At 59.7% G+C, this 10,586-nt stretch overlaps 1 protein-coding gene across 1 annotated transcript; it reads left to right on the top strand.

Annotated features, from left to right (window-relative positions):
• The first annotated feature begins 3,673 nt into the window (after positions 1 to 3,673).
• Positions 3,674 to 6,382, top strand: NKX3-2 (NK3 homeobox 2). Its single transcript, XM_049630320.1, has 2 exons — positions 3,674 to 4,228; positions 5,750 to 6,382. The coding sequence occupies exons 1-2, from the start codon at positions 3,763 to 3,765 to the stop codon at positions 6,283 to 6,285; spliced, it is 1,002 nt and encodes a 333-aa protein (XP_049486277.1). The 5' UTR covers positions 3,674 to 3,762; the 3' UTR covers positions 6,286 to 6,382.
• The last annotated feature ends 4,204 nt before the right edge of the window (positions 6,383 to 10,586 follow it).

Here is a 10,586-nt window from a genome sequence, read left to right as displayed (position 1 = left end):
CTGCGCGCTTCCCCCCTCCCGCCTGCTCACCAGTTCGCGCCGTTCCGCAGCGGCCTCGTAGGGCACCAGATGCAAGCCCTCGTTTTAAAGGATTGGAAACCTTGGCCTAGAGAAAGCAGGTGACTTCAGTCAAGGTCATCGGCGTCTGAGGGCCGAGTCCCGCGTGGCCTCCCACTCCCTCGGGCCACTCCGGGCACAGAAGGCGGTCTCTTCCCCCGGAAACCGAGGCCGGCCAAGGGCGCAGGTGGAGGGCGGCAGGGGCGCGCCCCCGGTGGCCCCGCGGGAAAATGCCGGCTGACTCAGGTCCGGGGGAGCGCCGGGACGTGCGCGTCAGCTTTCGGTGCGCGCGGGAGAGCCGGGTCCCCCCTCCCCGGCCCCCACGTCTCCCGCACCCCCCTCCCACCCTGCGCCCGCGGCCCGCACAGGCTTCGCAGCCCAGCAGCTCTGCGGAGCAGTGCAGTGCCCGGGGCGGGAGGGCGCAGCTGGGCAGGGGGCGCGCAAGAACCCAACTGCGGAGAAGGGAGCGGAGAGCGGGGTGGGAGGGGGGAAGAAGGAGGGGAGGACTAGGAGAGAGCCGGGCGAGGGGCCGGGGAGGAAGGCTCGGGCGCGGAGATCCCCGGCCGCCTCCTCGAAGGCTGGCCGGCTGCCGGGGCTCCCGGCTCCGCCGATCCGCGGGGCCGGCCCAGGCCAGAGCGCGGCGCCGACGGAAGGTCAGGCGCGGTCAGGCAGCCGCGGGGTTCCAGGAGCTCGCGGCCGCGCCCGGGACCCACCGCCCTCCGAGCTCCGGAAGCGGGGCCCTGCGCCCGCGCGGCCGCGCCCCTTCCCCGCCGACCCGCGGCCCTTGCGCGCGCTGACCTGCGGAGCCGTGGCCACACGCCCCCACTCACCGGCCTGGACTCTGCACGTATCCCGGGCAACCTCTGCCTACTGCTACGTCTGCTCACCGTCCCCCAAAGCCTTTTCACCCGCCTGCCAACGCCTTACCAGGAGCAGCTTCTAGTTGTAGCTCGAGACCGGTGTACTTTTACCCACCTCCCGGCCCAGCCTGCAGCCACTCACCAGACCTTCGGGTCCTCAGCCGCCGCAGTTGCCCGGAGGTGACACGAGTCTCTGTCGCTTTCGCCTGCTGAAGTCTCGGAATGCGGCCACTTTCCTGCGCTCCGGGCACGCACGAAAAACGGACAACTCAAAATCACCGAAGTGCCTCTTTAACGCCTTGTCAGCCTCTGCCGTAGACTGGCAAAGGGCAGATCCTGCTGTGATGTGGGTTTCTTTAAAAAAAAATCATAAATACGTGTGAGGGGCAAGGAAATAGTAGTTACTATTTTCAAGTAAGTCTTGGTGCAGCCCCCAAACTTACCCTGATACTAGGTCATTCGACCTCCAAAACATCTCGGTTGCCTGTGGGTGCGGAACTCTATTGTTTGTCCACACCAGGTCCTGGCCCCACAAACGCATAGCTGTTCTGGGACGCACAGTTCACACCTGCCCATCTCTCACCTTCTGGGCGACCTGTGTCAATCTCCTCCTGGATGCGCTCCCCAGAGAATAACAGGATGGTGGGGGAGGGAGGTCATTTACAGAGTAAATAAAGGTCAGCGGGAGGGAGGAAAGGACACGCTTTCTTTTGAAACCTCACGAGCATTCTGTTCTGTTCCCCTCCCGGCCTGAAGAGCGTCCGTTCCTTACACTGGCCAGATGCTAACACCAAATTCAAGCACCTTTCCCTTAAAAGTGATGTAATCCTAAAGAGCTGTAAAGGGCAATGATCTCTTCAAGTGCGAATTTTTCACCCAAGTACACTAACGGATCTGCACCGCCGTGTGTGGGATGCAACAAAGCATCATGTAGCTGAAGTGCTGGAAAATGTAGACACGGCAAAGCCCTCCCAAACGTACACCCTGAGCCCGAAAACTATGAATAGTGCATGTATTTCACCCTGCGGTGCGCAACAAGAAACAGCAACAACAGGGGGAAATGTTATTTATTTTAGTGACACCAACAACACCAATCCCAGCATTTACTAAACTGAACTCACGGTTCTCTAAACATACTCAGTGGTTCAAGCTGTGTCTCTGGCGTTGTTACACCTTCGGTAAAATGTATGGAAGACAGTAACATATGTCACTTGAGCAAATTTTTTTATTTAGAAATAAATAACGTAAATAAGTAACAAATGTTTTCATGCCACAATATTTGTGTTCCTTAGCTTGGTTCCTTCTGTTATGTAAAACAATCCAGGACTTATCTTTTTAAGAGAATTTCATGTTAAGTCAAGATCATTGCTACAGTAATTTCTATACAGTCCTTTAAGCAAACACATATCTTTTCTAATCTCATTCAACTCACAAGTAAAAGAATATGTAAAGAACAAATGGAAAGATTTTTTTTTTTCTCCTCCATCCTGGTGCAAAATGTAACAAGCTCCAATTAAGTTCAGTATTAACCGTCCAGGGAAATGACCGCGCCATTTCCAGACACTCTCCCAAAGATGCCTTCTCATTTCTCGCCTGACTTTAGTCCTCTAACTGTACCACCTTTTTTTTTTTTAATTGCTCTACAGTAATCGAATCAAATAAAGTAAGGTGAAGAAGGAAAAACAATATTTCTAATGATTTTAATTAACTGATTATTTCAGCGGAAAGAATTAGCAATGAGGCAGCCACGAAACTGTAACATAGAGGTTTTAAACAAAAGCAGCAGCATTCTGTTCTTCTCTTAGGACCTTCCTAGAGAACGGAAAACGGCGCGCGCGATTTACCGAACTGCGTTATTTTGGATTTCCCCCCTCCCCACACTCCCGCCGCCAGATTTCGACTATTAAATCGAATCCCTAAAAGCGCTGGCATAGGCGGATCCTTCCGCAGCGGTAAGACACTTGGTTTCTCGGCCAGAGTGTGTGGGTGGGTGAGCCTCCCAGTCGCCGGAGGATGCTTCGAGGACCGGGGCTTGGGAGGAAAGGGGTTAAGTCAGACCCTGACTTTCTCGGCGCAACGTGCCCAGTTTTGTCTGTTAAAGTCAACGTCGCCCAGCTGGAGCCAGCCAATAGGCGGCCGGGAGGGCCCGGGACGGCCCAGTGAAGGGGCGTGGCGCGAGGCTGTCACTCAGCGGTGAGGAATGACACCCGGGCGGGAGGGGGGGGGATACGGCGGAACGCCGGGGAAGGAAAGAGAGAAGAAACAGATAAAACCAGAGCAGGGGGTAAAAAGGTGCCCCGCGCCTCTCGGAATCCAGAGGCCGCCGCCGTCGTCGCCGCCGCTGGGGGTGGGCTCCGGAAGAGCCCGACCAACGGGGAGGGAAAGGACGGGCCAGGAGCGAAATCCTGCAGCCCGGGAAGAGACCGAGGCGCAAAGAAAAAAGTGACTCGGGCCGTGCGCCCCGGAGGCGCCCAGAAGGGGACTGCGGCCGCGGCGGGGGCCCCGCCGATCCGCCCTCCGCATCCTCGGAGGGGGCAGACCCCGGCCCGCCCCTAAGGGCGCGAGGCGATGAGATAATCCAGCTGAGCTGCGAAAGGAGAGCGTCTGGCGCTGGATTGGGGGGGAGGGGGTCTCCGCGCGGGGTGGGCCTCGGAAGTGGGGGTGAGGGTCGGCGCTGATCCCGGGCCAGAGGGGGGCGGGGGCTGCTGGGCCGCGCAGGAGTGGGCTGCAGGGGCCTCGCGCGCCCGGCTCACTCGCGCTGCGGCGGCCCGCGCGCTCCGTCCAGCTCGGAGCTGCCCCGCGCCCCAGCCGCCCGGCCGGCCGGCCGCTCCGGCCCGCGGCGCAGATGGCTGTGCGCGGCGCCAACACCTTGACGCCCTTCTCCATCCAGGCAATCCTCAACAAGAAAGAGGAGCGCGGCGGGCTGCCCGCGCCAGAGGGGCGCCCGGTGCCCGGGGGCACCGCGGTGCCAGTGGCTGAGGCTCCCGCTGTCTGCTGCTGGCGACTCTTCGGGGAGACAGACGCGGGCGCTCTGGGGGGCGCGGAGGACTCTCTGCTGGCGTCGCCGGCGGGGACCAGAACGGCTGCAGGGCGGACCGCGGAGAGCCTGGTTGCTTGGGACTCGGACTCGGCGCTGAGCGAGGAGAACGAGGGCGGGCGGCGCTGTGCGGACGCGCCGGGGGCCAGCGGGGCCGGCCGCGCAGGGGGGACGCTGGGCCTCGGCCAGCCGGTCTGCGAGCTGCCCGCCGCCAAGGACCTGGAGGAGGAAGCCGCAGGCCGGAGCGACAGCGAGATGTCGGCCAGCGTCTCAGGTCTGCCTGGGCTTCGCGGGGAAGGGGGCCGGGCCGGGCGTAGTGGGGGTGGAGGGGTCGGGCGAGGAGGGCAAACACGCCGAGTGGGGTGGGCCTGCTGTGTTCACCCTGCGCTCTGGGGCCCCGTGGCTGGTCGGGGACCGAAGCTATTGGCGCTGGCGCGGACTGCTCTGATCCTCCGGGAACTGAGCCCGAGAGAGAACCGAGAAACTCCCCAGGGCTCTGCGTCCTGCGGTGAGGCCTGAGAGGTCCAGGGACAAATGTGCCCTAGCCTGGGCTAGGAAAAAAACGCCGCGCCCTGGCTTTAAGTGCGTCGCCAGTGCTTCGGCCGTGTCTGGGTCCAGATCCCCCGAATCAGCGGCAGGGAAGAGCCGGGGCCCAGAGACCTCGGGTAGCCAGTGCCCTGGACCCTGGCCCATAAAGCAGAAACGCCCAGGGCCCGGCCCTCAGCTCAAGGATAGGTGGTGAGGGCGACCCCTAAGTGGTACCGAGGTCGTCCATCCACCCAGCCTGGGTTTTCGGGGGTGTGGGGGCTTATTTACCTCTCCCAGACCCCAGGGTCAGGAGAGCTGGGAAGGGCGGAGGAGCGAAGACCTTGGCCACAAACCCTGCAGCTAGCTGAAGACAGAAGGGCTTGGTGTGGGTCACCCCAAAGGTAGCAGGGAGAGGGACAGCCTCAGCTAGGGCTGGCAGGTCATTTGGTCGGAAAGACCCCCGTTCCTATCCCTGTCTGCCGGACGCCGCTGTAGGCCTCACGCTGGCTCCAAGTAAATAGTGTTTGCCAGAGGCCGGAGCTCTGGACCTCTCTGCTAGGGGGCTGTGTGGAGATCCAGGAGGAAGCTGAGGAGCTGGCGTCGGATTGGGGTTCAGGGACCCCAAGCGGGGGCACCTCCCTCTCTTCACCCTCGGTCCCTAGCCCTCCCCTCATTTGCCTGCAATAAGAGAGATAGAGAGAAGCCCACTAAGGCTTTGGAGCAGCCTGTTGCCACGGCCGCCGCAGAATTCCGGGTGCTTGGGGGTAGGTGGGTGGGTGGGTTAGGTCCCGAATACTTCTGTCCCGGGGATTCGGGCCCCCACCATCCCCTTGTGTGCAGTGGACGCCTGTGTGCTGAGACCGTGTGTGTAAGCGTGAGTGCGGGGAGGCCGGGGAACCCAGGGAGGGGAGTAGTCTAGAACCCTAGGGCTCAGCGCCGAGAACGGAGGAGGTGCTCAGACCCCAGTGCCCCACGATCCCGAGGGGAGCCTGGGGCCCAGAGAAGGCAAGGAGCTGGATGTCGGCCACGCAGCGTGGATGAGGCGGCTGAGTCCGTTTCCCTCGCAGGACAGGCCTAAATGCGAGAAACTATGGGACAGGGTTCCGAGACTGATTGCCGGGGAGCCGCGGCTTACACAACCTCCCCAAGCGTTCTTCGGGGATCAAAGTGTACTTCCGTACCCTACCCCACCCCCACGGTCGAGGCCGGACCTCGCTTCCCTGCGGCGCTGACGGTCTGTTGTTTCTGTTCCCCCTGGGATCCGCAGGCGACCGCAGCCCGAGGGCCGAGGACGACGCTGTGGGCCCCGGAAGCGCACGCGTCCCGGCGCTGTGCGGCCGAGGCGGCGGCGGCGGTGGCGGCGGACCGGCGGGCGGCGCGGAGGAGGAGGAGGAGCCCGCGGCGCCCAAGCCGCGCAAGAAACGCTCGCGGGCCGCCTTCTCCCACGCGCAGGTCTTCGAGCTGGAGCGCCGCTTCAACCACCAGCGCTACCTGTCCGGGCCGGAGCGCGCCGACCTGGCCGCGTCGCTGAAGCTCACCGAGACGCAAGTGAAGATCTGGTTCCAGAACCGTCGCTACAAGACCAAGCGCCGGCAGATGGCCGCCGACCTGCTGGCGTCAGCGCCCGCCGCCAAGAAGGTGGCGGTGAAAGTGCTCGTACGCGACGACCAGAGACAGTACTTGCCCGGCGAGGTGCTGCGGCCACCCTCGCTGCTGCCGCTGCAGCCCTCCTACTATTACCCTTACTACTGCCTCCCCGGCTGGGCACTCTCCACGTGTGCAGCCGCCGCGGGCACCCAGTGAGCCGGCCTGGGGCGAGGCAGCAAATGATCCCTGCGCCCCAGTTCCGGACGGCCGCGGACGGCTGTGCAGGTTGTGCTCTGCACAGGGGCGCTCCGCGGAGGGGGCAAGTGGAGGATGAAATCCAGCCTGGGCTCAGACTTCCAGGAGTGCGCCCTGGCAGCGGCACTGAGTCTGTCCAGAGAGGGCGCCTTTTTCTAATTCGAACAGAGGCACCCTATGGCCAAGGGGCCTTGCTCCCCTGTCGCCCGCCTGGAAGCTCTGGGACATTATTTATTATCACAACAAAGTTGGATGTGGATTGTACCTGCCAGGAGACCACGTTTCCCTGGAGCGGAAAGAACTCCTGGAGATCACTTAGCCTGAATCCCCAGAATTTCAGGCTAGCCGGGAGCTTCGTGCGCTAGGCCACAATAGTTCATGGTATCCATGCTACCAATCTATGTGTATCGACGTATCTATTTTTTTTTTTGGAAATTGCATTTGTATCAAAGAGGTGCGGAACCCTGGCAGCCCCAAGGAGCCCCAAGCCATGGGGTTGATTTGAACCGTGAAAGGTTTGGTTTTCCTGCCCTCTGCCCCACCCCTCCCCATGTCAGAGCTCGGGTGGGGATGCCCTATTGGGTGCTGAATGTAAAGACGGGAGCCTCTGAGCACAGGGCAGGGCATAGATCCCCCCCGGAATCTTTCCCCTGCGAAGTCCAGGGCCGCCACCAACTGGGGAGCTTCCTGGGAACCCCAAACCAGGAGACAGCAAACCCAGCAGCCCTTCACAGAAACTTTCCTGTATTTCTTTTTATTTTTTTAAAGGAGGTTAAAACTTGTAGCACTTTTCAGTTGTTTGTATTCAAATAACGGTTATTTTTGTATTCAATGTGAATATCCCTGACCAGCCTTTCCATGGCATCCCTCGCTGTTCAGCCACCTGGCCCTCTGTCCCTACCAACCATCCTCCGAGATTCTTGCGTTCTGACCCAGGATTCTGTCATCCCTCTCCCTGCCCCGAAGACAGATGATCCTGTCAACCTCGTCGCTTTTTGCCTCCTTAACGGCACTGTGCACTCATCTAGAATATTAACTTTAAAAAGATTTGTGAAGTTTGGAAGCTCTATTCGCTTTATCTTTTTTTTTCCTTTAATTTATAAACTTTTAGTTTAACATGCCCTCTTGGACGCCGTGTTTTCTCTGAGCCTCTCTCCGTCTGGCTTTGGGGAATCCAGTACCGTGAAAATGTCTGGGGCTCATTTTCCCAACCACTTTTCGGTCCTGGACCAAGAATGCCTCTCCCCTCGAGGAAGCGGCCGTATTTCCAGCCCCTCAGAAAGTGCTTAAACCCATGTAGTTCAGGGAATGGCGATTTAGGAGATTTTGCAGAAGTCACAGATGAATCCCACTAAATCGGGAGCAAATGCCTAGGATTCCCTTTTATTATTATTTTTTTCCGTGGGACTGGTTTCTGAGTCTGGAAATCGTTCATAACTGAACCTGCACCCAGCTTCAACCCCCTCCTAACCTGCTGACTTCTGCACCTGCCCATGTCCTCTCTGCTTTTGGCTTTCCGAGCGTTTCTGTAAGTGACCCTGTCTTCATTTCGTTTGGAGAATAGGCTAGCAAGAAGCTGAAATTCTAAAGCGACTAGGGGCAAACAAGGCTATAATGAGGGGACCCCCTGGGAGGGCCAACTGAGCTTTGACCCAGGCAGGGTGAAAATGGCCCTCTACCTTGTTCCAGAGCGATTCCACTCTCTCTGTGACACGGTGTCATCTGATCCACACAGAAGCCTAAGGCGGAAGCAGAGAATGAGTGGGGAGAGGGTTATTTATTATTTAACTTTTACAGATGAACACAACCCTCCCCCCCCCCCCCCAGGCCCCGTTCAGACTCCCCAGGCTGTCAAGGACTGGCCAGAGCAAAATGCTCACCGCTGCACTCCCCTCCCGCCGGGTCCGCGTCGAGCAAGGAAGAGTTAATGCCACATTGGAGGCTCTGAGGCCTTGGGGCCGCCGGCCGGCCGCCGGAGCGGGGAAACGCCAAACCCAGGCCCCAGCTACTTTCAATTTTACCAGGCACTGAAAGGCCGATCCGCCCTCCTCCCAGGCCGTGACCTTTTCCAGCCTCAAGACCCCTAGGCCTTTGTAGCCCAAAGTCCTTGGCCAGGGGTCTGCAGGCCGCTCGCCCAGCAGGCAGCGGGGTGGACAGTCGCGACTTGGGCTTTACCAAACCGATTCCTGTTTGTGGACACAGCAAACCGCAAAGGGAACAAGGCACAGGCCCTCGGGACATGCACACCCTTGTCCCCGAGTCCAACTACCTTCTAAGTGGTTCCTGCAATCATTTTGTTCCTTTTTGGCATGTTTAAAAATTCCATTTTAACCTCATAATTAATCATGAATGCATTTTCCTTGTAGAAAGAAAATTTTTGATAATGCCAGAGTCTCTGCCCTTCCTCTCCGCAGAGATCGCCACAACGAGAGGTTTCCCCGGCGGGGGTGGGGTGGGTGGAGAGGGTCGATTACTTCCCTCTGGGAAAATGTCAGATACTTGTGACTGGGGCCCAGGGGGGGTAAGTTTGTCTTCCACCCTTGCAGCTCTGGAGTTGACAGGACTGGGGATTTTCTTTCGGGTAGGCCCCGCAGCGCCTGCTCCCTTCGCGTCCCCTCTCCGCTCCCTGCCTGGGCCAGTGCCGCCGGGCTGGCTCCAGACGCCTGGGGAAAATGACCCAAACGAATTCAGTTTGCCCCGGGTTGTGGCAGTTTCCCTCTGACCTCCCCCGCGGCTGGCCCTGCCACCAGCGCCTTGTGATCTGATTCGTGGAGTCGGAGTCAGCCTGCGGGTCCAGCCGGGCTTGGGGAGGTTTCCCAACGCACTTGGGAGACCCAAGACCAGCATCTTTACCTGGGCCCCTGGCCGCGGACGCGGGACCTGTTGGAAACAGGCGGTATTACTTTCTGTTTCCTTTTCCTTCTCCACTCCCACCCCCACCTTAAAAAAAGAAAAAAATGGGAGAAACAGTCAGTCCTGCTCCCTGTCCACCTTGACGGAGGGAACCTTAGTCCACTCACTCTCTGCGCCCCTGGCGTGCCCTGTTCTCTGTCGGTTTCCTTGGGGCCTGATTTCCCAGAGGAGCTGCAGCTGAGCCCAATGTTGGGGGGGGGGGTACCTTTTCGTCTTTCTCAATCCTTTGGGGCCGGTAGTGAATCTCAGCGCTGGCCTTCGGTATAGTTGGGGACGACGTGCACACTTACAGGGGTAAACTATAGCGGGAGAAATGGCTGGGAAGGGGTGCGAACAGCTGTACCTGCACTGAAATCGGCCCCAAGGATTCAGGCTCAGCCCACGATGATTCTTGGGCTCTGGGCAGCAAATTTGGGATGACAGGCTGTCAAATGTCTCGTGTGTGTGTGTGTGTGTGTGTGTGTGTGTGTGTGTGTTTAACTCCAACCCCTGGCCTGTTGGCCTTGGCTCTCCCAACCTTCCTCTAACTCCAAGCAACTAGGTTTGAGGGGCTCACTGACGCGAGGGCGTATCTCGGTAGAGCTGGGCCAAACCGGGGAGCTTAGGAATGAGTTCCATTTCAGAAAATAAATGGCTTCCGGGCCGCAGAGAATCCGCACCCACCCGCCAGTCCTCCGCGCTAGGGAAAGGGACAGGTTGACTTGGTTCGAGAAGGTCCGAGGAAGGCTCCCACAAGATCTCCCTTTTTCTCTGAGAGCCCAGTCTGGATCCCCGGACCCCGAGGGGCTGCGCCCCTAGAGGGGCGGTGTCTGAGGGCAGCCCGGAGTGGGGAGCTTTTGCTGACCCGGAAAGTGGCAAGCGTGGGAGCGCCGCACCGAGCATCGCACAGAGGCCAGACCTCCTCCGAGGCCTGCAGAGGTCCCACCGCGTGGGGATCCTGCGACTCTGCGGCCGCCGGAGCTCCATCCTGGCCAGGCCGACCCTCCACTCACGTTTCGTCGGTGTTTGCCAGGAAAAGGTAGTCTCCGGCCTCTGCCTCCGGGGAAGCTGCCGCCGGCCGAGCCTGAGCAGCGGAGAAAATTAGACATCTCCCCGCAACCCGAACACTGGCGGAGGAGCTCCTGGTCCGCAAAGCACGAGGAGGAATCGAGGCAGACTTGTGCTAGGCGGAAGGGGGAAGTGGGAAGGGGGGTGGGGTGGGAGGCGCCCTGCCCAGGCGCTGCAGGGCTCCAGTCTTGCGGGCCACCAACCTCACCGTGCTAGCAATCTTAATTGGGAATCACACCGAGCTGCGTGAGGACCGCGGGACACAGCAAATGCTTGAAAGCGCTTCGTAAGTTGAAAAGCGC

This window comes from Panthera uncia, chromosome B1 (assembly GCF_023721935.1).
Source record: "Panthera uncia isolate 11264 chromosome B1, Puncia_PCG_1.0, whole genome shotgun sequence".
Lineage (NCBI taxonomy): Eukaryota > Metazoa > Chordata > Mammalia > Carnivora > Felidae > Panthera > Panthera uncia.
Note: the sequence above shows the minus strand (reverse complement) of the source record. Positions and strands in the feature narration are given on the sequence as shown.

Bases quoted from the DNA above. Each gene is read 5' to 3' on its own strand.
- NKX3-2 (XM_049630320.1), top strand. From the start codon at position 3,763: ATGGCTGTGCGCGGCGCCAACACCTTGACGCCCTTCTCCATCCAGGCA. The intron at 4,229-5,749 runs GTCTGCCTGGGC...TGGGATCCGCAG, and splicing joins GATGTCGGCCAGCGTCTCAG to GCGACCGCAGCCCGAGGGCC.